We start from the raw sequence: 27,696 nt of genomic DNA, 5'->3' as shown, positions 1-27,696 counted from the left end.
GGTGAGCATATGACTACTTTTGCACTAATAGCTAGGGTGTGCAGTTTCTGAGCTTCATCGCAATCTTGTGGCGACGACTACTGTTGGTCGCACATTAAGTAGCCAGCTGTGCGCCACTTTCAAGCACCAACTCGTATGTCACTAGGTTGTTTTTTATAGGAGGTTCACTATTCCAGAAGGAACGTGCATTCCCCTTGCTTATATAGGTTGCCCTTCTATTGTTCCAGTGTAACAAAACTACATGCTTGTAACATACTGTCAGAAGTTAATGCAGTGAAGCCTTTTAATAAGGCTTCAATTCATCTTTGGCTGTATATTTTCGCCTGTAAGGGTGGAAGGGGAGGGGGGCAGGCTTTTTCAATAACTTTATCTGCATATTTTGAGCATTTTTCAATTCCTTGAAGTATGAGTTACTCAGGTTTTACTGCACAGTTTGAGTGGCCAACATGTTAGCATTTTATAGCTGCCATGTAGTCATACATTATTTCACTGACTTCATTTTGTTAATTTTGTAGGACCACACCACAGGTTGCAGACATTTATGCTGGCTCAGTACACATCTCTGTATGTCATGTTTATACATGGGGCCAAGTCTAGTTTTAATATCAGCTCCAAAGAACAACTTTCACCCACTGTTTTACTTTTCTTGCCCATTTTTCTTACCTGCAAAAGACTACATATTTGATTCAGTATTTGAAGACATTCTTTTTTAGCGTACACAGATCCTGTATCAAAAAAAAAAAATAAATGAGAAAGGATACCACCATGGTACTTTCAAGTCAGGAGGGGGGGAGGGGGGGGGGGAGGTTCAGCTACACCCATTCAGCAATGCTTGTGGCATGTCCAGCGCACTCACCTTTGGCGATGGCCTCCTTGACCAGGCGGCTGTTTGAAACCAGCGGAAGAAGAGTGTCCAGCACCACCAGCCTCTCTGGAAGATAAATCACAGCCATTTCATAGCAGAAAAAATTGCACTTCACATAAAATTTTCAGTTCCTGTGTAACAAATAAAAAAGGAGGCTTGCTGAAGCATAACTTCAGCTTTTGGAGCCAGCAAGGCTTGGATGTTTACTGCAATTACAGTAAAACAAAAAAACTGGCAACCCTAAACTGAAAGGCTGTCACTATAGCGTTTCTTATCTATGGAAAGGCCTAAAATGAGCAAATGGAAAAGAAGTCCTTGCTGAAGAATGTAACTTTTATTCAGACTGAAAAATAGTGAGACTTGTGAGAAAAATCTACATAAAGTCGAAGAGTGATGTCCATGAAATGAAACCTTTCAGGTGATTCTTGTGTTTTATTTAATGTTTCCAGCATTGACAATGCCCCTGGAGAAATGACACTGGCTTTGTGAAGTTTTGTTTTCCTTGTTCTTTTTGCGCATGTTTTTTATGTACTTGTAATGTATTTTTTTCTGTAACTTTGCTGTACGTACATTCATATACTTTTATGTATCCCACTCCCCTCTGTAATGCCCCCGGGCCCTGAGGGTAAATAAATAAATAAATAAATAAAGCAGCACAAAGCAGTGCAATGTCGATAAAACAAAATGAGGCAGCTGGCAAAACTAACAAGAAACGCAACCATTTCTCCGCAAAGCGTGGAGACCAGCGCTGACAGAGGAATTCTGCCTAAATGCAGCTTTCTTGACAAGGCAAAGAACACCTAGAGTTCGTACGTCCGTTCCACTGCACTCTGTGCCGTGATAGGCTTCGATGTTGCCATATACAGTCGAACCCGGATATATCGAACCCGGGTATATCGAATTTTGGTTATATCAAACTCACGGAATATCCCCTTGAAAATCCCATGTAAAAGTATAGGAAAGCCGCGTCATATATCGAACTCAATTTCACCGGTCGTTCGATATATCGAACTCTGCACCACGCACTGGAAAGTGTGCCTTCCCCAAAGACGATCGCATCACCCTCGGCCGTTTGCCGCGTGACGTTTTCAAGCCACGCGTGGAAGGAATGAGAGGGGACAGTTCGGCAGCGCCGCGCCCTATCCCCAAAAGCGCGCGCATCTGCGGTTATCGTTTCCCGCGCGCCAGCACGTGACGTTTGCAAGCCATGTGCGTGAATGAACCAGAGAGAACCGGTGGGAACGAGAGGGGGAAAACGCGATAGAGTGAAGCGTAAGGGTGTGCCCATTCTTTTGCCGAGCTATCTCTCTCCTTCCTCTTTCCCGGCCTTCGTTCGCAGTAGCACGCGCTACGCACGCGCTACGCATGCGCCAAGCCAGCTCAGCCCGTTTTCAGACAGAACGTCGGAAGCTTTCTCCAGCGTGTGTTGTGAACCCTCTGCGCGCGGCGGCTGACGTGGCTATGGCGCCTGCGAAAGTTAAGAACAGCAGATATTTTTTTTTTTTTTTAAGTCGTTTGTTTATATAGTTGTGCTGTACGCACGGCGTAGTGTAAGATAAGGCGTTACGAAGTGGCTTTTTTTTTTTTTTTGCCGGAGTCTTATTTTGCATGTCAGCTGCGATCATGACACCGGCTTTAAGCCCTTTTTGCTTCAAACAGCATTTGCAGCTACTTTATCACGCTTTCCAATGACTTTATGGCAGTACACTACGACCGCCCCAAGCGCGGCGTGATAAATCGAACCAGGCTTGTGCAATCAAGCCATCACGGGCAGTCTGCCAAGTTCGCTCCCCGCCACCGTAGGAGCCATCAAAAGATAAACACGCGGCGACATTATCGCTGCGCAGCATCTTGGCATGCTGCCAAGAAATGAGCTGTGGATGAGACGACTGAAACGGAGTGCGACATGCAAGTGATAACGCTGGCGCAGTGGCTCGTACGGCGCTGTTCCAACAAGTTGGAAATTTTTTGCTCTGTCGTTGCCGCTCGTCGCTGAGATCGCTTAACGCTTGCATGTGAGCAAGTTGTCCTTAACGCTTTATTTCCAAATTCTCGAGTGCAAAAGTGGAGGGTGGGTTCATTATGCGAGTGAGTTGATTACGCGACAAATACAGTATCGTTTTTTCGCATCGTAAGTGCCGTCCCAAGCCGATTTCTCTATATCGAATTATTGATATTGTGAGCCTTGCGTGGATGTTCTTTAATTTGTTCATTCCATGATCTTCCTCTTTCATTTGTACATACCACCATCATCGTCCCGTGGCGCCGGCTCCGGCACACGCCTGGGTTTTTGTCATCGGATTAAAACGCTAGACAAGACATCGCTGGCGTTGCCGTCATGACCTTGCCGTCTCAACTTAGCCTTCTTTCACAATATATCGAACTATTTCGCAATCCCTTTCGAGTTCGATATATCCGGGTTCGACTGTATACTGTCTGTGCTATTTTTTCAACAGAATAAAATATTACAAGTAATACTTTGATCATCTGATGAGAAGAGAGGAGTCGCTGGAGAAAGATTTCATGTTGGGAAAGGTTGAGGGTCGCCGGAAAAGGGGTAGGCAGCGAACGCGATGGTTAGATGGCATCCTCGAGGCACTGGAGATGAAGTTATGTGATGTTAGGAAGATAGTGAGAGACCGGAAAGTGTGGCGTGACATGGTCCATAGGGTCACGAAGAGTCGGACACGACTGAACGACTGAACTGAACTGAACTGAATACTGCTTGAGGCGTTATTTTCCAGTGCGTGGTCGTAACTAAAACACACTAAGACCATATATTGCAGACACTTGATTGTCTCTTGAATAGGCAAGACTTCCCATTGACTTAAAATATTACCAACATGATGGCTGTTGGAGCTATCCACATTTATGGACTGGAATGGCAATGCTCAGCTGAGACAACAAGCTAAAGAGGCTGCAAAACTAGTGCTAAAGAATTAAACCAAGTGTACGTAAAGAAGAGAGAGAAAAAAAAAAGCCTATATTGGAGGCAATTTTAATTATACAGTAAAAGCTCGTTAATTCGAACTTCACGGGACCGGGAAAAATGTTCGAATTATCCGATGTTCGAATTATCGAATGGCCTCGAAAAAACTGGCCAAAACCGCCTGTACTACGGTAAATGTACCGTATTTAGTCGCGTAACAAACTCGCTCGCATAATGAACCCACCCAGCCCCGATTTGTGCCTACGAATCTGAAAGAAAAAAAAATAATAATAAAGGCGCCAGTCGTTAGCGCGTCCCTCTGTTTCGCGCCTTCACGGTCCACAACGCATTTCTTGGCAGTGCGCCAAGATGCTGCATGGCGATAACAGCGTGTTTATCTTTTGACTTTAGCTCCGGCAGGGAGGGAAGCGAACTTGGCAAAGTGCCAGCGCTTATCCGGTTGTGCAAGCCTCCTTTTCAGTACGTTCGCTTTATCATGCTATGAGCGACTTGGGCGGGCGCCCCGTCTACTGCCACTCTAATCATCGGAGCGAACGGTGCTAAAAGCTGGCGTCATGATCGCGGCTGACTCGCGTGCTTCCGTTGACGACTGATGGGTGGAAGGATGGATGGCTATCGCAAAAAAAAAAAAAAAAAAAAAAAAAAAAAAAGTTTAACCCATAGTGCCCGTCCGAGATCATAGCCTTTTATGGGCATTGGCTGGGACCGCGCCGACAGTACTTATCCCTATTTCCAAATTAACAGGGTTGGAATTAACGAGTATTTAGTTGCGAGCTACGGAGGTTGCGCAGAAGCGAGAGCAGGCAGCTGCCGCCGCGCGGCCATACACTGACCTTGCCGCGGCCGCGTCCCCTCCCTTCAACGCCGCCGGCCGCCACGCCGGTCATGGCGCCATTTAAGTTTTACCCACTCTTCCATGGTTTTACTTGGTTCCTTATTCTGTCCCCGTTTTGGACGTGCGCAGCCTCTAATTATGCCTGCGGATCACGGAGGTGTTTCTTTACCCCCCCCCCCCTTTTTTTTTTGCCGCGTGATGTGCGCCAAGCCGCCCAGACGCGGCGGCGCGTAGTTCGAATTATCCGTAGCGGAACCGACCCGCGTTCGAATTAACGGGCTTTTTTATACACAGATCTCTATGGAGCTTGGCCGGACCAAGTAGTGTAGTTCGAATTATCCGAAAATTCGAATTACCGAGGTTCGAATTAACGAGCTTTCACTGTAGTTCGCAATGTAACGCTGACAGTGCGCAAAAATAGTTCCGGTACAAATACAGTGAAACCTCATTAATATGTACCCGCTTACCAAGTAGTTGCGGTTAAAATGTAGTTGTGAAGATTCCCCGGCTAAGCCGCTATTAAAACCCATGAATTGGTTGACCACTTAAAGCGTAGTGGATTGTGAAGTGCCTACCTGTTAATATGCATTTCTCGTTGCAGTTCAGCTGATGCCGTGCTGCGCCACAAAATGTTTTCATCTTTCCAAAAAGCGTTATGAATGTGCGGACTGCTGGTTATACAATTATAGTGTACTAGAAAGTATTTTAGAGAAAGTATGCGGTTATTTTGATCATGTTCCAACGAATGCTGTTCCTGGCTGTTCGCCGCGGTGATGTCCATGTCAATAGGCAGCCCTAGAATCGTTGGCCGCTTCGATATCATTGGCAGCCCTATCGCAGTAACCATCACAGTCATCCCAACCCGCCCATGTGACTTCGCGCTATGCATGCAGGCATGCAGTTGCGACGTAGAGGATGTAGCCTCCCTTTCTTTGCTTTGTAGATGTGGTGCGCAACCGGTGATTGCATCGTCTGTATTGAGCTGTGGTGCTTTGCGAAGCGGTTGTTGCATGAGTGTGTGTGAAATGGCGGCACTATGCCCCTCCCCAAAGCTATGAAGATATCGAGAATGAGAACAGCGACGATGACTTGGAAAGAGCAGATTCAGGTCCTACTGTGACGGAAGCTGCTCAGGCATTAACTGTTATGAGAGTGTTTGCTGAGAAGATAGGCCTTATGAAGAAGCTTGCTCGCGGTTTCGCTGATCTTGAGACGGCTGTTGTCGCTGCGCGACCGCCACGGCGGCAGCTGAAAATGACCGACTTCTGGTCGGCAGGACGGGAATAAAGTGCACATATGTGTATTCACGGGAAATTTACAGTGCCTGGTTTTGCCGCGTCCCCGCCAACTACATATTAAAGAGGTTTTACTACTGATACAATTGTTTATGCACGCTCAAGTACTGCGTGAGGTCACCATTTCTAGAAATCTATCAATGTTTGCCGACAAAGCAAATTTTTTTGTTCATCTCTGTCAATGACTGACTGCCATGTCTAGGTAAACAACGGTCATGTGAAAGCCGCAACAGATGCCAATCTTGGAGGAGAGAATGGTAGTGAAAGAGAAGCTCACGTTCGGCCTCCTTGAAGGTGACCAGCACCAGGAGCAGGTACACCAGCACCTCTGAGTTGGCAATGTCGGCCACACACTCCTGGCTTCCTGTCAGCGCTTGAATCACCTGCGTTTCAAATCAACAGTCAGGCAGTCATTTACCTCAATGTAAGGTCAGTGAATACAAGGTCATCCATGTAGATGAGGCAGAGAGAAAAAAATTGAAAGAAAACAGCTCTCAACAGCATCAAATACTATTAAAAGTAGCAAAATTATTGGTTTGACAAACGCGTAACTTTCATTACTGAAAAGCTATGAACCCTTAATTGTGCAAAAAATTTCAATGGCCTTTCTATCAGTCTCCATAAACGGTTAAAAAAAAAAAAAAAAGAGAGAGAAACAGTACATACACATCAGCATGGGTCTGTTTGTGTCTTGTTGTGAAGACCACTTTAAATTGAAAACTTTAGTAACAACCAGGGCTGTGCGACTATTCAAAATTTATAATGCGAATTGAATATGTTATCGTGCAGAACAGGAGCGCAAAAAACAAGGACACAAGGACACATAGAAACAGGACTGTGCTAGTCCTGTTTCTATGTGTCCTTGTTTTTTGCGCTCCTGTTCTGCACGATGCTTCACCGACTCGCCCACACAAACTTATTAATCAAGTATGTTATTCGATTCATATTTGTATCCAAAAAAGTGATATTATAAAATTTCCAAATATTTGAAAATTACCAAATGCAGGGAAGTTTCCCCGCACTGCGCACTTCGCTGCAATGCTTGACCGCGTCGACTGCACAGTGAAGTATCCCCAAAACATGGCAGGGCCGTATTGCGAAGAGGGCTTTCTTGACAGGGTTTGCGAAGTGGAGCACTCGACGAAACGAAACTACAGGTGTTCATTAGATAAAATTACTGTGATGCAAATGGTTTTCGGCCGTTTTTTCAGGGCCATTCGCTTCCAGTTTTCAGTTAATTCGGACATTTTCTGGTCTCTTGAGGGCCAAATTAACGAGATTTTGCGGTATTAAGCAGCAATGTGACAGCTCCATCTGGTTTTGTGCAGGTCCTTCCTGAACAAAAAACTGGTAAATGAAATACTGTATAAAATTTATAGTGCATTTTCAGTGTTTGCTAATTTCTCATTTTTCCTTTTTTTTTCTCACTGATCACATATTCAATATTCGAAGGTATTTTTCCTGTATTCATATTCAATTCGTATTCGAGAATTTCAATATTCATACACTCCTAGTAACAACACCTTTAAAAGCATATAACAGGCCTATCTAACAGTATTCAAGAAGAGGCACATATCACAGACTATTACAAACAAAATAGAAATTCTAAGTTTTTGTAAAACTATATAATGCTATTAACACGTCTCTTTCACAATTTTTTACTCAAATTCTACCCGCCTGTTATAATCGAACATTGCGATTCGGTTGGCCTAAAGCAGCGCCGTGGTGCAGCCATAATGAATCTGTCCCCACTCTGTTTCAGTTTTCGCGGTTTTATGATGTTATGTTGGCAACATGGGTACCAGGGAAGCCAAATCAGCCAAATCCCAATCCATCCAAAGTCAAAACATTGCGCTTTTTTCTCGTAGGCTCAGGGTGCGTTCCAATTCTTAGACGTCTAGCAAGACTGCTTCGTAGACGTCTACAGGTTCGCGTATTGGAACGAGTCTACCTGTTTACGCCTAACGTCACCTCGCGGCATAAAGGCTGAACTAAACCGTTTTAACAACTATTATAACACTGTTTTCTTTAAAGATTTACGACAATACAGGTGAAAATCACGTTTTTAACGGTTCACCGATTTTTTGCAGCAACAATATTACATGTGCAATCGCCACAACGTAGATAGACTATTAATAGGTTAACTTGTAGCAGACCGACTTCTCACGCAATGAGCCCTATCACGAATTGACGGAAGAGAACGTTAGTCCGTTTTTCCTTTTTTATTACTGATGCTGAAGTGTACATGCTTCTCAGATGTCTCATTCACGCAGCTGTAAGAATGAAAACATGCAAAATACTGTAAACTTGAGGGGATTACAGACGAAAGGTGCAGGCACAAAAAAAATCAATGCGCAACAAGTCGGCATTGTCAGGCGAATTCGTTCTTCCGAGATTAACTGAAAATATGCGGAAGAGTTTGCCACAGCTACTACAGCAAGATAGAAACACACACGTGCGCCGTACAGCAGCCGTCCTGACTCCCGGCGAGGTGCCCAGAAAGCGACGAATTCGTCGATAACATCACGACTGAAGAAACTCGTCAAGTTAAAAAAGAAGACCAACAGCATCCAACGCACGCTTTCCTCTTAAGCGCGGTAAAAGAATCCGCAGTGCTATGAATCTCATGACCATAAAGACAGCTAAATTAGCCTCTAGCTAGCGCATACATTGACGTAACAACTCACGTTTGAAAGATTGTTCATATGCATATACTCCGGCGTTCGCAAAGAGCACGACCACCGTACAACTACTGCAACAACCGCACGCACGACTCACTCAGTGCAAAACGCGCTCTGTCCGCCATGTTTAGACAGCAAAGTAGTCTGCATCGATGTTGACTTCGGCGAAGCCGTCTTCGCGAGACTGCTTCGCGAGAATTGGAACGCGTCCCAAGATGGCCACTGCTCGCGTAGTCGTCTAAGTAGATGTCTACGAGGGGGTATTGGAACGCACCCTCAGAATCAGTACACTATCACCATTATCACGCGCTTGTCAAATCTTTCGCAGCGAATTAGTGCGGTTACTTCTGTTATTGTCGCATTTCGCCAATGGCAACGTGCCATGCACAGTACGACGCTCGCTGCAAAAGAAAAGCTATTCTGATAACAAAAAAAAAAACAGAAATATTGCGGCAGCTCGACAGCTAGACATTAACTAATCTACCATATGTGGATGATGGATGCAGCAGGAGGTGATTTTTAATTGTGAGCCTGATCACAAAGGCTTTCGGCGACATCATCTTGGAGGACGGGAGTGAAAAATAAGTCTCGGTTTCGAGAACTCTCCTCCAATGATGACGATGAATGAGCATTTTTGATGAGACTGCAAGGGCCATAATGTCTATTTAGGTACTTTTTCAAGCGATTACCTTGCATTACATTTGAATAAATATGGTACTCCCATTCAGTAACTGACATCAGTTTCAGATTTTGTGCACTACAGTTCACAAATAGCAGCATCTACTCACACACAAACTTCTTGAATGATATGGACACACTGTTATAAAGCTGGTGGTCTCAAATTCTACCAGCTACTGGTGCAGTGCAACAGCTTCACTGTTTTGCAAGTTGTCATTGAAGAGCAGCACTAGAAATCCAGAGGTCCCAAGTTGATGTCCTCAGAAAGAACAAACATTTGAATGAGGGTTTTAAGAAACCCTTCAAAACTATTTATTGTTGCATAGAAGCCACATGCTGAACAAGCTTTATGGCCACAGAAGTTTATAAGATGTGAGTGTGTGGAAAAACTTATTCTGATATCCACACAAATATTTTAGTCAACACAAGAAGGACAGTGCATTCTGTCTGTTAGCCACAATACAGTAGGACCATTGATACTTCCCCAGTTCACACAATTTCCTGTTTCATATGCTCAAAATCACGCAAGTAAAAAGTCTCCTGCAGAGATACAGTATTTTTCTCCAGGCTAATAAATTCACTGTGTTCAAAATTTCGACAAATTGTGGTCACATAATGCGTTTTGCGATCAACTGGACATGTGCTAATGAGCAGTCGTGACATAAACATCTTTGGAATTCACCCACCACAGTTGCTTTCCAGCAGTGCTTAGGTGCAAAGGGCCAAAGCATCAAGGAAAGCCACCGAGGCTATCTGTCCTGTTTCTAGCGCGGTTTTAACATAATGAGGTGCCCGTTCACACAGTAACATGACTTCATGGGTTGAAACGCGGTGACTTCTTTGAGGTGCCTTTGGGGCATACGAGGCAACCATTTAATAACTGCAACTATTTGCTTGCATACGAGCGGGCTGGGTCTCGAGGGGCGCAGTATGAGAGCCACCGCAATGGCTTCTCCACATGTCACTGGTAAAAGAGGGTGAAGCATCCGAAAACACCCAAGGAAGTGATTCCAGCTCGTCATTTGCATTTTTACGAAATGGATTTGTTACTAATATCTCTCCCTTACTTAGGACAACACAAATATGTACTGAATTCTGCTAACAGCTAAAAAAAGGGTTATGCATACTTGATGTCTATAAAATGCTAATCTACACTTATATGCAGTGAAAGACTTCATTCTAAATGCCATTTTACCTCATTCAGCAGTTATATTTTTAAAAATCAGACAGTTCTGATCATACATTTTTCTGGTAAAAACGTTTTTCCGCCGCACTGTTTAAAAAGGTATCAACAAGGTTTTACTATAATGTTCCAATATGCTGGGAGGCAGTCTATAACAAGTTTTTTTGAGATCATTCGACCCTTAAGCTTTTGGTGGTGATTGTACGGCGCAGTTAAACATGACCAATTTACCAAATTACCCATCACCCAACTATTTCAGCTGGCGACACTGCTACAAACTTATATAATGCGTAAACCTGTGTGACAGCACAATTTGTGACGTGCAAGACAACAGTTTGATTACAGATATAGAAGTTTTCTTTAGCACCACGCAAACAACTGCAAAATTCTTTCAGTCTCCATTAAAACTCACCTCTTGAAATACCTGTGGAACCCTTATTTCTATGAATTGCTTGCCAGTTGGCATGGTGCGCAGGACATAAGAGCTATAGAAGAGGTCTCCACAGTAAAACACAGTGCCTGAGCCAAGTGGCTGGCACTCAAAAGAAACTCAACAAATAGTACATGAGGGCGATCAATGAGAAGGAATGCCTGAGAAAGAAACCTTGGCTTCTTCACGGCCTTCTGTCCTGCTACTGTGGGTGGGTATAAATAAACTCTCCATATCTTTACAAATGACTTCAGTTGAAGCATCTGCCGCAGCATCTCTAAGTACCAATGGAGCAATCCCTAGAAATGAATGGGTTGGCATGAGTACTCACCTGCACCGTGACAGCTTGCAGGCACCGGCAGTTGTTCAGGCTGAGAAGGCAGAACAGCAGTCGGAAGTGGCCCACACACAGGCTCTCCAGGCCTGCAGACCAACAGAACAAGGTTTGGTTTGGATTACGGGGTTTAGCGTCCCATGGCGACTGCAGCTATGAGAGATGCCGTAGTGGAAGGCTATGGAAATTTCGACCATCTGGGGTTAACGTGACATCGCACAGCACACAAGCGCCTTGCTTTCTGCTTCCGTCAAAAGCAGCCGCCGTGGCTGGGATTCGATCCCGTATCCTTGGGCACAGCAGTCGAGAGCCCTAGTAGCCACTGAACCACCATGGTGGGGCTCAACTGGGCAAGGATCGGCACTACGCTTCCAGTGCTGAATGCGAGCTTCATTGCAATCTCAGGACTTATGAGCATTTTCTGAATGAAGCAAAAAAAAAAAAAAGAATACTCCATCACAGCATTTCCGTGCTAAGCTGACAGCACTAACTGACACACTGCCAGCAGTGCAACAGCATTTACATTGAGCAACAGAGCCAAATACAGTCGAACCCTAATTATAACGCAGTCCTACTTGCAGGCAAAAATTTTGTTAAATTGCGAATTTCGTTACGTCGAGGTTCCAGTGTTTTAGCTGTCTGAATAAAGTAACAGGTTCATGGAATGCTGCTAGGTAGCAGATGGAAGCTTGTAAACTACGGATTCAGGAAATAAGCAAGAAATTCCGGCATTAATAGCATTAACAAGAGCACTGGATGTTCTGTATATAAGGACCATAATGAGCGATAGCAAACGGACATGAATGAGTCGTTTTTCCTCTGTATATCAGGACCATAATGAGCGATAGCAAACGGACATGAATGAGTCATTTTTCTCAGTGTGCACATAGCAAAGAGCGAGCGCAGCGACTAGTACTCGAAGTCATTTCTGGGCCTCTGGGAGTCGCCATTGGGATCATCATCATCATCATTTTTAGAGTCTTTGTATCACCCCCTCCCCCTCTCTTCTGTCGTTTTTTTTCTTGGCCTTTTCCTGGTGTGCACACTTCTCCTGTCATCTTCCGTTTCTCATGTTTGCAGTCTAGAACTAAACGCCCAGCAGGCAGCAAGGGCTCGTCCTTGTCTCTCAGTCTTGTGCTGCGTGGCTCCTGCATTGTTTATGCTTCACTACATCACTCCAGCTAGCCGAAACTGCCACCATTTTGCTGCGCAGATCTCAATTACATTCCCATGGCCGCCTCTTTCAAGCGCGCGTCATGCCGAGACAGCCCGCACTTATCCCGGCAGAAATCCTCCAGCTCCCGCTCGTGGCACTAGCTGTTTGCCACGAGTGCTGCTCTCTGGGCTTCTGCACGGTGCCCTTACTGGCCACCATAATATTTTCCAGTCATGTCTAAATTCTTGGATTTAATTTTTTAGTTGATTCTGCACGAATTCTGCTGATTCTGCTGTGTAATCAAGCAGTACACATTTCTGTGCACATCATGTTTTTCCTATTCTCTGACGCTCAATCAGTCCAGTTTCATTTATTTTAGCAGCAATGACTCTACAATACAGTGAAAGTCCGTTAATTCAAATTTTCGGATAATTCGAACTACACTACTTGGTCCGGCCAAACTCCATAGAGATCTGTGTATAAAAAATCCCTTTAATTCAAACGAGAGTGGGTTCCGCTATGGATAATTCGAACAACGCGTCGCCGCATCTGGGCGGCTTGGCGCACATCCCGCGGCAAAAAAAAAAAAAAAAAAGGTAAAGAAGCGCCTTTCCGATTGGAAGGCATAATTAGAGGCTGCGCACGTCCAAAACAAGGACAGAAGATGGAACCAGGTAAAACCATGGAAGAGTGGGCAAAACTTAAATGGCGTCATGACCGGCTATGATCTCTGACGGGCACTATGGATTAAACTTTTTTTTTTCTTTTTTTTTTGCAATAGCCCTCCATCTTTCCACCCATCAGTTGTCAATGGAAGCACGCGAGTCAGCCGCGATCATGACGCCGGCTTTTAGCAACGCTCGCTTCAAAAGCCGCTTGTAGCTGCTATTGCTCGTTCCGATGATTGGAGTGGCAGTAGACAGCGCTTGCCCCAATCGCTCATAGTATGATAAAGCAAACGTACTGAAAGCGAGGTTTGCACAACAGGAAAGTGCTGGCACTTTGTCAAGTTTGCTTCCTCCCCACCCCCCCTCTCCCCTGTTGGACCGTGACGGCGCGAAACGAAGGGTCGCGCTAACGACTGACGCCTTTCTTTTCTTTTTTTTTTTTTTTTTAGATTCGTAGCCACAATTCGGGGCTGGGTAGGTTCATTATGCGAGCGAGTTTGTTACGCGACTAAATACGGTACATTTACTGTAACACAAATGGTTCTTTGTCAGTTTTTTCGAGGCCATTAGATGATTCGAACATCGAATAATTCAAACTTTTTTCCCGGTTCCGCGAAGTTCGAATTAATGAGCTTTTACTGTACTTTGAAAAAAAAGAAAAAAAAGAAAGGATAACAATGCTTGCCTGTTTACCTTTTCCAAAAATTTTTTCAAGCTATACAGATAACCCAAATTTAATTAAATATTTGCAAGCATTACTTGTTCTCTACATTAGCATAAACGTATGTTCGAAAATTTCAACCCTTGCCCACCCCTAGTTATCAGTTACTCTCCCCGACGCCACTGCTACCGATGAGGTGCAAACAATCACAGCAAGCCCTTACAAGCAGCGAGTTCGTTGGAGTGCTTTCTTTGGCTCCCTGAGCAGACAAACCTGTAAATTCCCCGACCCAACCTCTTCCTTCAGCTTCTTCATTTGGCGTTTACCACAAAGCAATTGCTTATGTCAGCTCTGTCCCACTCTCCAACCAGATATTGCATTCACTGAATTTGGGCACTTTCCAAGAGATTGTGCGTCTGCATGCTGCTTTATGAAGGCGTGTTAGAAGGAAAGAGTGAAATCCAAGACACGTGGATTTCCCCGAGCCGAGGTTGTTGGCGGCTAAAATGTATTCGAGACAGTTGAACAATGGCACTTCAAGTGAAGGAACGTGCCCACTGACCGGGGTTGTTCCGGAGGACGTTGTGCAGGGCTTGGAGGGCTTGCTCCGTCTGTGCCACCCGCTGGCTGCCACCCCTGCTGCCGCTGTTGGCCGCGCTGCTGTTGTCCTCTAGCGAGCGAGCCGAGTGCAGGTACTGTGCCTGTGACCCCACAAAGTCCAGCAGGTCCAGGGCAAACTGCCGTGGGTTCTGCAGAAGGGATGTTGGAAGTGAGCACCTTATACCGCTGTAACACGGGCACTTAGGATCGCGATCAGTAACGATCCTGATTGAAGTTTCCAGCGTGGTCGAGATGGACCGTGCTACATGCGCCTACTCGATTCTGATCGACAAGATAGATCGCTACACGAGAGATGGCACTCCACGCACGATGAACATCGTAATTTGTTTGTAATAATGTATATATAAAAATACAAGCTTGATTAAAACTTTGTTCTCTATTTTTAGACAACAGTTTCATTGGACGAGTAGCAATTGTGTCATCCACTGCACACGCAGGCAGGGCACCAGGCAACTAGCACACGCAAAATCTGGCAAGCCTCAAGCGTGGTCAAGCCCACACATTTTTTTAGCGTTGCCAAACCACACACATGGTGTCGAGAGTTTGAACTAGCTTTGCAGTTCAAATCACATAAACATAAGGACAAAGCTTTTTTAAAAATTGTACGTTTTATAATAAAACTTTTGAGTAACCCTTACTTCCAATGCACAGCAGTGTCACTTCCTGCTCACTATTCTTGCTGCTGTGGCAACCTTGATTTCAGGATGCAGATTATAAAACGCGGGGAATGTCATGCCATGCAGCAAGTGACGGTAATGCACTTGTTCAGCCATTAGCAGAGACACATTACATTCTCTTCTCTTCACTGATCAACAATTTCACGTGCAAGGCCCCGCCAGCATCAAGCTAAGCGGATCCAACCTCCTAATACTCGAATAATTATTTACACCACGTGACAATGTGGTGTCCGTTACTCCTTTCATTACTTTGCCATCAAGAATGACGCTGGCCACGGGGCTTCCTCTACAATAATACTGCATGTCTTTGCTTATTATTTAGAGCTATTTCCATTCACGGTGAGGTGCTGTGTCTTCAGCATGACTTAGCTTCACTGACAACCAATAGTGGCAGACCTCAGTGACATCACTGCACCTTCTCTGCACGTGTCTATCAGGTTCCGCATTAGTTATGACATTACCACTGACAGACTGCTGTAAGTAACAACTTCCAGGCACAAACATAAAAGCAAAAGAGATCTTACATGCCTCAAGACTCACTCACAACCTGGCAAAGCTCGAGTGAGGATTTCCACTAAAACGCGAGGCAGTAACATGAAATGAGCTCAACCTCTACAATTACTTTTCTGACTACCGAATAGGAATGCTTAGGTCCCCATTAGATGTTGCTCTTCAACCACAGGTTGAGCTATTGTGTTTGGAAGTGCTCACTGAACCCCCGATGTGTTACAGCCAAAGCTAATGCAAACCCATAAGCTATGCCGAGCATTAAAGAGAGTAAGCCGCTCAGAAAATAAGGTAACACCAACTGTGAAACCTCACTACGCTGCCTCCACTTGGAAAGGGCCCTCAGGACGTTTGCCAGAGAGCAGGCTCTCATGGAACGTCCTCTCTGGTAAAGCCAATTGGAAACTCACCTCCAAGGGAAATCCAGGCTGATCGTTGTAGATGCGCACAAAAATCTCGCCCACCACCAGCTCCTCCTTGTGGGCACTGTACACGAAGTTGGCGCCGTACGACTCATCACACTCGCCCTGTAAAGAGAGAAAGAAAGACTCACTGACACCTGGAATTTTGACCTGAATAAACGCTGCTCAATGTTCAAAGCCGAATGCTAGAATGTGGTTTCGTTTACTGCATACGGTTTAACGTTCCACAGTGGCTCATGCCATGAAGGGCATTATAGTAGAGGGCTACGGAAATTTTGGCCACTTGTGGTTCCTTAACGAGCACTGACATTACACAGTACACGGGTGCCTTGCTTTTCGCCTCCGTTGAAAAGCGGCCGCCATGGCTGGAATTTGATCCCATATCCTTATTAGGATGTGGTGTGCTACAAATAATCCCTCGGGAGTATCAGCACACCTGACATCAAGCCCGATTTGCACAACAGAATCTCGTAACGATTTTCGGGATGATAGGAATTAGTGATATTCCCTACCTAGAGTGCACTGTACACAATAATAGCTGTAATTCGGATCTTTCAAGCACACCCCCAAGGTAGCGCACATGACATGAACACACAAACCACAACCACATCCATGAGCGGTCGCATGAGGCTCGCACAACCCCCGACGTGCATTCACCAGTCGGTGGTACGCACAACAGGCAGCAAGCAATGGCACGCGGCCCGCACATCGTCAATATTGTGAGTGAGCAGTGACGCATAATCACAAATAAAACCCACCAGGATATATCAGGTTTCATATTTGCCCTTTACATACTTATGCATACAAATCTTGCTCGCTATGGGCGATACAAATATTTTTTGCAACCCTTTCAGATTCATCCTATTGCAATTATATTGAGCCAGCTTATCTTTTCAAAAAGCAAACCTATAATGCTCGAAAAACTATAATGCTCACACAACTAATGCCTGTCTCTTCGGTGCTATAACTCGTCAAGGTGGCTCAGTGGTTGGGCCCCAGACTACTGCGCCAGAGTGTCAATGTGCAAACCCAGCTGCAGTGGAAAGGCGCTAATGTTCTGTACATTGTCAGTGCACATTAAAATAACTAAGCGGTTTAAATTATTGCAGGCCTCCACTACAGCGCCGCTCACAGCTTAAGTAGCCTAGAGATGACGCAACATACCACGACATTTACAACATTTACTGCCAGTGTTAGCACATTACTTGCACCTGCTGTATAAGGATTAGCCAAAGCTTGAATTCCTTTGCCAGGATTACCTCTTTAACAAAGTGGGGTGGGTGAATCGGGTGCTAAGAAATGAATCACAAAGCACCGCTCATGCAGAGATGAAAGCACTAGTAAGGCGATAGTCATTTGTCCGCACACAAGTGCCCAAAATTAGGAGTGTGTAATGGTTTAAGCTCTGGATTCAAACAAAAGAGTAGCAGATTGAACAATTCAATCGAAATATTAAAGTTCTGATGTGGGAATTAATCAGACTTTCAAAGCAGTAACTAATACTGCCCCACTGACTGAACTCACCGATCGCACAACAGATCGCTGCTGCTCCCGCAGGTACTCTCGAAGCTCTATCCGCGTGGCATTGTCCCAGAGCAGGTAAGGGTTCTCCGTGTTGGCCGTCAATATCCGCAGGAGCTCCGAGGCTGGAAGCACGCCCAGCTTTCGAGCCAAGTACGGAGTCAGCAATGCCGACAGAGCTGATCGTGCGGCCCCGTTGGGCGGACACGTCCCGTCAAGGCCTGCCAGACGCGCACAGGCCGCGATGCTTTCTTCAGCCAGACGATTGGCCACTTCCTGCAAGGAGCAGTCACCATCATCAACATCACCAGTTCAGGCAGACCTTGTAGCACACAGGACAGCTGCATGAACAGGAATCTAAACTTCGTCAGGAAATGAGGAAAGAAAGTACTACACAAGCGACTCTTGTCATGACACCTGCACAATTTGTTACACAAGATCTATGAATTTCAGTAAAAATAGCCCAAATCTTGCCTTTCATTGGTGAATTTCAGCAAGTTCATTGCATGTGTACAGCCACAAGTCACATAAATCTGTCCTCATCTGAGACTGACATTAGCAAACTGAATGCGTCTTTTGAAGCGACATTTTGAAGGTGCCAAGCTCCATGTGCTATGTTATCCGGGCACATGGTAAAGGAACCCAATTTATCGAAATTAACTTTGTAACCACAACCACAGCAACTTCCCTCCTGCTTTCAGGTTTACTCAATCTCTTTCTTTATAATGCGATACAATATGGTACAATGAACTCTCCTCAACCTGCTCCCGCTTGATAAGTTTCTCGCAATTCTTTTTTTAGTCTCGCTTGACATTTTAGAGGGAATGCATTTTTGTACGATGAACACAATCATATTTTTAAGTGGGTTTAAATAATACGATTTCAGAAATGTGAAAAACTTGCATGGTTTCGAATTTCACTCAAGAATGCAGCAAAAACGTTCTTGCGGGAGGAGACTGCAGCCACACTGACAGTAACACTTGCAGCCGATAATCGATGTGCGATCTTCAGTATTCACTTGCATTGTGACCCTACCGTCAAACTTCAACCACTTGGAATTTACTGTTATTTTTTCAAAATGCTATAGCTTTTTTTTACTCATCCTTCAGTTTTGCGCTATTCTTATGGAAGTCCATAGATGCTGTGCATTGATAAGATAAAATCATGGCATGAGAGCTTCTGGTGGTTGCTCGTTTAGCCACTCTTTTAGACACTCTTCCCAACAGGATGCATGGGGAGGTCAGCATGAAATTGAGACTAACTTCTACGAGTTTCAAAAAATTTGCTTTGAGACACTGAGGAACGAAAAGTCCAGCAGTTATTTCTAATGTGCTACAATAAAAGTAACTTCTGCCTCATTCGAGACCTTCTGGGGCCTGTTTTCGATAATAATTGTCGGATAATGTAATGCAACTCAATTTTCCATTCCGCGAGAACAGCAGAACTGAAAATGATCAACCTATACAAGTCCTTCATTACACTTATTTTTGCGTCAGATTCCTGCCAGAGCCAGAAAATGAGACGCATTAGTATTTCGAAACCATCGAAGTAAAATAAAGTTATTCATGCAGGCACACCTACGGCCATGCACCACTGACGTAGAAAGAAAGAAAGCACGTCATGTTCGCACACCTGCTGGTTGGTCTCGAGGGAGCTCTCGACGCCACCCTCTCGCAGAGTGTAGTCGTAGTGGAAGGCTGACAGCAGCAGGTGGTAGAGGGCGCCGGCTGCCAACAGCTGCGCCTGCAGTGCAGCCTCCACAGCCAGAGCCCCTATGCACCGCACCAACGAAAGACACAGCTCCGACAGGTGCTGCAACATCATCACCACCATTACGTCCACTGCTCTCCAATCAACCCGGTCCAATGCCAGATGTGACAACCCTCAGCCAGCACCATTTGTCCAGCAGCCATCCAGTCACTCTCGTCTACACTCTCCTTCCCTTAGGTTGTTAGGCTTTTATCTTGTCAACCCACTACAGTTCAGATCCAATGTTTTTTTTTTTTTCTCTCAATTCCCATAAGGATGCCTCTGGTTTCGTTCTCCTTCACATTGCACGGACACTAATCAGCTTCCGAGCTGAGTGCGGCTATTTATTGCAACTGTGAAACAGATTACAAGCAGCTCCCAAGTGTACTCAGAAAGGGTATTTATACAAACCACAAAGGGCCCTTTTCAATGATTGGGTGCTTACTCTTGTGTATCGTAAATTGCAACCCCCCCCCCCCCCCCCCATCAAAAAAAAAATAAGGCTCAACATCTGCTGCTGCAGAAGGTACCGAACCAGTCTAGGATCCTTGATGTGCCTCTTAGCCTACTAGATAGGTGATGCCTCTATGCTTTTGTGACTGGCATAGCCTGGAGCCAAAAAATTCGGCTGCTTGCTTTTTATAGTTAGAAGTACTTTCTCCCATTACTTCCTATGAATGATGAATGATTGCAACTTTCGCGATGCTATTAACTCTTTCCCTACCGCTCCCACTGAGCATCATTAGCCCGCTAACGATGACTTCGCACGGAAATTTTGAACCTTTCCGCGTTGCTCACGGACACGCTACGCCATCTAGCGTGTAGTTGGGTAACTGAAGCTTAGATTTTATCGCTGTGTAATTTTTTCCCGCTAAGTGGCTATTTTTGAAAGCGCTCCGAGCATGTGGCAGCATCAGAGTCGCATGCGAGAATCCGCATCGGCGACGAGTACTTTGAAACATCGCAAATGTGACGATTCCGCACTGTCTACGGCCGATTTTATCGATGATCCAAGCAGCAGTGACTCTAAAGATGCTGCCTTATTGTCAAAATTCAGTTCCGACCTTGATGACGATGGCAACCAGCCCGGAACATCGGCGGCCACATATTGTTGGCCTGTTTTGCATGTGTCTGGGACTGCTCTGGATGTATTCTTTGTATTGTTTGTGTCATTCACCTCATTCCAAGAGTGTCAACAACATTTGGCCACCATATCTTGCCTCCCGCAAAACAGGGAGCCGCATTCTGCCCAAGACGGGAACCGGGCATCCGTTTCGGCATGGTGCTTTGCAGCAGCCCTTATTGATTGCTCATTATGCATCACGAACACTATTCAATACTGAACTTTTATTTTTTCCCAGGGAGTGGCCAAGATAATGCTCTGCATTTTGTATATCTCGAAAAATTATTTAAATTTTTGTTGTTTCATTTACAAGTACATTTCGTCAAGTTTTGTTCCCTTTTTTTTTCTAAAATACGGTGTTTGGGAAATTAAATTGTGTGTTACAACCCACAACTTCATATTCAAAGTTGTATGCCTAAAAAGTGAACTTATTTAGCTTTGTTTTTGTGTATTGTATAAAATTTCAGACATGATAGTTTTTTGAGAAAAAAAAATCTACTGAAACCTACAGAAAACGACCATTTTGCCCACGGTAGGGAAAGAGTTGAGCAAGCAAGCTTTCGTCTGGTTTGTGTTAACGTCCCAAAGTGACTCAGGCTATGACAAACGCCACAGTGGAGGACTCCGGAAATTTCGACCACCTGGGGTTCCTTTACGTGCGCTGACATCGCACAGCACATGGGCGCCTTGCCTTTTGCCTCCACCGAAAAGCGGCCGCGATTCAATCCCGCATCCTTGGGCACAGCTGTTGAGTGCCCTAACCACTGCATTACAGCAGCAGGGCCAAGTAAGCTTTCTTTGCAACAAAGTGGCCCCTGGAAAATGCTGACAGGGTACAACGTCTGCAGAGGATGCTTCATTAGCGGTATATGAAGCTAGCACACCACTTTTTCCACACCCAGTCAGCGTGCATATGCATCTTTCTTAGTGAATAAGCAAGCAGCCCTCCCTTTTTTTTTTTTTTTTTGTCACAGCACTGACAAAGTCTGACTGGATTCATAGTATTCATGCACCGAGATGATAATACTTCTCTAAGAACGCTCACCATTGGAGAGCCCCATGTCATTCCACTGCGTGGAGAGTCCCACATGAATGCTCCCTTACGTCCCACTGTGTAAACAGCATAAAATCAGGGCTTCTACGTTTAATAGTAAAGCAGTTTTAAATTATTCATCTATCAGGGGCGGAACTGCTCACTATGCCCTCTCTATCCTCTCCCACTCTCATGCCTGCCGTCCGGAAGTGAAAAGAGGAAGAACAAAGAGTACTGGAAATAAGGTAAAAAGTAACCATCACCAATCTGCTCTACAAAACGAGACAGGTGACAGGATAGCATTAGAGGCCCCGTTAGCCAGAAAATATGACGTGGTTGGCATCGTGAGCGAAAAATCACAAGCATGCCTCTGGCAGGTGACATGGTCGGATGCTGATTGGTCAGCAGGTTGTGTGACATCGTGAAACCAAATAACATAGCAGCAGGAGATGCCAACTCGAGCAGCTTCGTTAACGTGGAAATCAAGCCCATCAGAACCCTTGTAACTTGAGTGTCACACGCTACTCCTCGGCCACGCAGGCCCTTCATACGGCTTGCTAGTCCTTGACATAATGCAGCATCCTGCGACTGTATGCTAATGAGCATGTGTGAAATAGCAGAGGCATAAAAATAAGTGATTATAGTATTGAGGCAAGTAGCCAAGTGCATGTCTGCAAACGGCGATCCGCAAAGGAATGACAGAAGCCATCAATGTCATTAATGCTGTTGGGTCGTGTTACCCCTTTTATCTGTGACTAAAGTTCGAAAAGGGGAACTAGCAGTGTATCACGCATGTATAACCAACCCCTCACCTTTTTCCAAAAGTTGCCCCATTCTCAAATACAGTCATTTCTGCAAACAGAACACCCACACAGGTTGCACATAAAAACAAGCCTTCCAAGAGACGGCCCCGTTGTGCAGCAGACATCTTCCGTGTTCACTCAGAGAACTGGACGATGATCCTTGTCAGCCAGAAGAGGAAGCAAAGAGATTACAGCAATCAAGCGATAACACTCAAAGCAGCTGGCCTAACAGGCGAGTGATTGACAAAGACTCACGTCGAAGTACAGTCCCCGGCAGAGGTCCCTGGCCAGACCCTGCATGGTGGACAGGGCCTGTCGACAGGCCGGGAACTGGGCGGCCACGCCTAGGCAGTGGGCCGTGTGGGTGAGCACCTCCGTCTCCAGGGAACCCTTCTGCGAGCTGTGGTTAAGCAGCTCCACGCTCCTCGACAGTGCACGCTCCAGCAGCTGCGCAAAGAGCACAAACAGGGGACGAACAGTCATTGGCTGTCTTCCAGGCAGAATCAAAAGCGCGGTTAGTTTCAAGCATGAAACGCTTTAAGCTCCCAATGTTGGAAGATGCGAGGGAACATGACACTGAACCTGAATACGAATGTAGTGTGATCCAGTGCACTGTAAACTACAGTTAGACCTCGGTATAACAACTTCAGTATAACAAAATCCTCGATGTAACAAAGTTGCAAGGAATACATAACATAATGCCCATTGGAAACCATGTATATTTTATCTCGATGTAATGAAGTAAATCTTTCTGTAAAACAACTTTCACCCGGAAGGACAAAAATTTTGCAGAGGCGACAACAGCCAAGGGCAACGGCGTTGCCAGCGTGTGAGACTTGGGTATCCCGCGCGGAAGGGCCTCCCAGGGCGCGTAGCATTCGCTTCCTACAAACAAGAGATAAGCAATAAGCCGCTAGAGTATCCGCGCCCCCGCCTCCTGCTTTTTTTGCTCGCCCTCTGTCTTTTTTCTTCGTCACAAAGGAGGAGAGCGGCGGCTCCGTGAGCCCCCCCCCCCCCCCCCCCCCCCCCCCCCCTTCTCCCCTTCCTGCTCTGCTCACTCCTTAGCTGTGATTATGGTGCAAGAATACTATGTTATACAGTCGAACCCGGATATATCGAACTCGAAGGGGATCGCGAAATAGTTCGATATATCGATAATTCGATATACAAAAATCGGCTTGTGACGGCACTTACGATGCAAAAAAACGATACCGTATTTGTCGCCTAATCAACCCACTCGCATAATGAACCCACCCGCCACTTTTGCACCCGAGAATTTGAAAAATAAAAAATGCGTTAAGACCAGCTCGCTCACATGCAAGCGATTGGGCGATCTCAGCGACGAGCGGCAGCAACAGAGCGAAAAATTTCAAACTTGTTGGAACTGCGTCCCTCTTGCCGCTCGAGCCACCGCGACAGCTCAATACAAGGTTTCTGTGTCGCTGCGGCAGAAATCGCGAGCGTTTTCGCTTGCATGTCGATGGCGCGCGTCACTCTGTTTCGGTCGTCGCATCCACAGCTCATTTCTTGGCAGCGTTCCAAGATGCTGCGCAGCGATAACGTCAGGGCGCGTTTATCTTTTTATAGCTCCTCCGGTGGAAGGGAGCGAACTTGGCAGAGTGCCCGTGATGGCTTGATTGCACAAGCCTGGTTCGATTTATCACGCCGCGCTTGGGGCGGGCGTCATGATCGCAGCAGCAGACTGCGTGCTTCCGTTGATTCATACATGCAAAGATAAACGGCTCCCGCAAAAAAAAGAAAAAAAAAAAAAAAAAAAAGCACACCTGCCGCTTCTTAACCTCCGCAGCCGCCATATCTTACGCTACGTCGCGTGTACAGCACAACGGTAAGAAAGAATGACTCTCGAAAAAAAAAAAAAAAAGAAGAAGAAAAACAGAGAGCTGCCGCTTCTTAACGTCCGCAGGCGCCATAGCCACATCAGCCACCGCGCGCAGAGGGTTCGCAACATACGCTGGAGAAAGAAAGCGTCCGACGTTTGTCTTAAAACGGGCTGAGCTGGCTTGGCGCATGCCTAGCGCGTGCTGAAGCAGAGAGATAGCTCGGCAAAAGAATGGGCACACCCACGCACATGGCTTGCAAACGTCATGTGTTGGCGCGCGGGAAACGATAACTGCAGATGCGCGCCTTTGGGGAATGGGCGCGGCGCTGTCCAGAACTGTCCCCTCTCATTCCTTCCGCGCGTGGCTTGAAAACGTCACGCGGCAAACGGCCAAGGGTGATGCGATCGTCTTTGGGGAAGGCACACTTTCCAGTGCGTGGTGCGGAGTTCGATATATCGAACGACCGGTGAAATTGAGTTCTATATATGACGCGGCTTTCCTATACTTTTACATGGGATTTTCAAGGGGATATTCCGAGAGTTCGATATAACCAAAATTCGACATATCCGGGTTCGATACAACCGGGTTCGACTGTATTATTATTCTTACACCGTACCTGCGATCCAAAGAACCTTCCCCATGCCTGCGGTGGCTGATGCGTCAGCGTGCACGCCCATCTGTCATTAACCCTTTCTCACATGGCTCTCACATCCGCCGCATCCACAGTCATTATTTTTGCGCTGCTTGACACTCAGTTTGGCGATTCCGACTCTCCTTCGCTTTGGTTTCCCGCATGCGTTGCCATAGTCGCTGTTTGTACGCTGTTTTCTGCTCGGTTTGTCGATTCTCCTCTACGACTCTCCTTCGCTTTAATTTTCCGAGTGCGTTGCCGCCATGAGTTGTAAATGGAAAACGCTTTCACTCGAACAAAAAGCGGTGAGAAAAAGAAAGACGTCAAGGCTCGATTTGCCACATCTCAGAGTACGCTTTCAACAATCTTGAAGGCAAAGGACTCCATCCTCAGCTCTGCAAAGTGTGGCAAGAGCGCAGAACATAAGCGATTGAGGACAGCTACCTACGAAGATGTGGACAAGGCGGTGCACTCCTGGTTTATGGGCGCCAGAGCACAGAATGTGCCAGTGAGTGGGGCAATTTTGCAGCAGAAAGCAAAAGACTTCAGTTGCCTGCATGACAAGGACGCAGTCAAGGCTAGCAGTGGTTCGCTCCACCGTTTCAAGTCCGGATTGTCGGACTGGTGCTCTGCGGGGAGTCGACGTCGACCGACACGCCTGAAGCCGCTACTTGGCTGGAGAAGGAAATGCCAAGAATGCTGATGAGGTACCAGCCATCAGAGGTGTGCAATGTGGATGAAATTGGACTTTTTTATCAAATGATACCAAACAGACTCCAGCACTAAAAGAGGATCCCTGTCACGGCGGGAAGCAGAGCAAGCTGCGCATCACAGCTCTTCTCTGCGTAAACATGGACGCCATCGACAAGCGGGTGCCGCTTGTGATTGACAAAAGTAAGAAGCCGCAATGTTTTAAGAACGCTCGAAAGCTGGAAGTTGAGTAGACTTCAAACAAGAAGGCATGGATGTCCCGCGACATCTTCCGTGACTGGCTCCGGGAGTTTGACAAGGAAATGGAGTGTGATGGCCGCAGTGTTTGCCTCTTTGCGGACAATTGTTCCGCCAAATGTAGAGCTGCGGTTTTTACTGCTGAACTGTACTTCGCTGATTCAGCCACTCGACCAGAGAATAATAAACAGTGTGAAGTGCGTGTATCGTCGTCAGTTGATCGACAAGCTACTGCTCAATCTCCGCTTTAAACGCCCCCACCAAGGTGGACATTTTTCAACCTTTGGAGATGTTTGCTGCATTCTGGAAGGCGATGTCAAAGGACATAATTCAGAACTGTTTCCAAAAGGCAGGGTTTAAGAATGTTGCAGCTAAAACGAGTGCCCCTGAAGGACGAGACAGCGCCGAGGCCAATACAGGAGCTCCGTTTGCTGCCCATGCACTTGGACACAGCGAAAAAGACGATCAGGCCGGCCTCGAAGAAGCATGGAGATGCCTAGAAAGTGACGGAGCCGTTCCTGACGGAGTAGCTTTGGAAGATTTCCTCTACACCGACAATTGCATTCTTGCTACCGAGAAAGTGACGGATGACTCCATTGCGCAAGACGTGTGGGGAAACACGCAGGAGGACCCAGGCAGTGACATTGACGCCGAAGACGGCAAAGCCCCAAGCAAACCGTGAAGTGCTTGACGCAATTGACAAGCTATGGCGCTACGAGAGTTTAACAGGACAGCAAGAAGCGATGCAATCCCTGTGGGCCTGTCGATGTTTACTACTTAGTGCAGGCTTTCAGAGGTCGAAATTGAGGACTGAATATCTGTCTTTAAGAAACGAAAGCCCCATGGTGGACACTTGTACCATGCTGCCGGGAAAGAGATAGAAGATAGAGAGAAAGCAAAAAAAGAGAAGGAATGGAGGGGGCTCGGGAATTTTGACTGCATGGAGTCTTTTAACTTGCACTCAGAGCACACGGGTGCCTTTTGTGTTTCATCTACAATAGAATGCACCGCGGTCATGTTCACTGCTGGATTTGAACCCAAGTATTCAAGCACAGTTACCAAGTGCTCTTACTGCTAAGCAACAGTGGTGAGTCTTCACAAAGATTACCCATATTGCCAGCAGCAGAAAATAATGTGAGTGGCTGCATTGCTTGGATACCACGACGACAGGCTGATGAATGTGCCAGTGGACATGCAAACACTTACGGCATCAAGCTGTTTGTGTTTGCCCCAAATGAAAGGCAAACAATGAATAGATGCAGCCCATCCATTAAAGAAAACTGCTTAGAGCCATCATACAGTCCATATCATAGATGCATAGTCACATATGTTTAAAATACTTGATGAAATAAACCAGGAGAGAAATGAGTTTCACTACAAAAGCCAAGGTTTTCAGGAGGGAGCCATCCAAGAATGTGCTATGCCTTTCCTGTAGTGCACTCTATATGCTTGATCCTAGTCCCAACAATGACATAGGCCAAGTTTTTCAGATAATATGCATGTGCCCAAGTCAGCAAAAAGAAATGCATAAGCCACAAGGGCCTCGGTCACTGTAACATATACGTTGGGTAAAGCAAACAGGATGAACCTATTCATTCAACACTACATTGTACACAGGTTGAACAGTAACTGTGGGGTGCGATAGCGCCAAATGATAACAAGAAACTGCATTGAAGAGAAACCCAAAGCAGCCCCTTTATTGTGACAACAGCTGCTTAATACACGAAATGAAGGCCATACGGTTACAGTGGCCCCAGTAGTGAAATAGCCAAAAAAGCTGCTCCCTAACATGACCAGAAAAAGCAACACACAAAAAATTTGTGTTCGTATCGTGTACAGAAAGAGAAGGAAATGTAAGCTGCTTTGATTTGTGTTGCTCTCTTCTCTCTTTTTCTTCCCCATCTACTTTTCCTTCTATCTTTTTTGAAAAGGAGTAAATTGTTCTCTTTTCACTGACAATTGCTGGCCAGTTCCTTTCACTGACCTAGGAGCCGTAAACTAACTTTAATACCATTATGGCAATGTCTTGCAGGTGCATTCCTTCATATATTAAAGAAAATGTGAGGTTACCGACCCTAGAGCTA

General features: G+C 45.9%; 1 protein-coding gene across 1 annotated transcript in view; it reads right to left on the bottom strand.

Moving 5' to 3' along the window:
* Rme-8 (receptor mediated endocytosis 8) overlaps positions 1-27,696 on the bottom strand; it is a 173,519-nt gene that overhangs the window by 35,640 nt on the left and 110,183 nt on the right. Inside the window, exons 31-38 of the mRNA XM_084598432.1 lie at positions 22,448-22,639; positions 19,117-19,296; positions 17,488-17,760; positions 15,952-16,068; positions 14,299-14,485; positions 11,249-11,340; positions 6,223-6,328; positions 857-931 (exon numbers count right to left, since the gene is read on the bottom strand). Coding sequence (XP_084454558.1) covers positions 857-931; positions 6,223-6,328; positions 11,249-11,340; positions 14,299-14,485; positions 15,952-16,068; positions 17,488-17,760; positions 19,117-19,296; positions 22,448-22,639 — 1,222 coding nt within the window. The remainder of the gene's footprint in view (positions 1-856; positions 932-6,222; positions 6,329-11,248; positions 11,341-14,298; positions 14,486-15,951; positions 16,069-17,487; positions 17,761-19,116; positions 19,297-22,447; positions 22,640-27,696) is intronic.

Source organism: Amblyomma maculatum, chromosome 1 (assembly GCF_055883805.1).
Source record: "Amblyomma maculatum isolate TAMU_Amacu chromosome 1, ASM5588380v1, whole genome shotgun sequence".
Taxonomy (NCBI): Eukaryota; Metazoa; Arthropoda; class Arachnida; order Ixodida; family Ixodidae; genus Amblyomma; species Amblyomma maculatum.
This window is presented reverse-complemented; position numbering and strand designations above follow the sequence as displayed.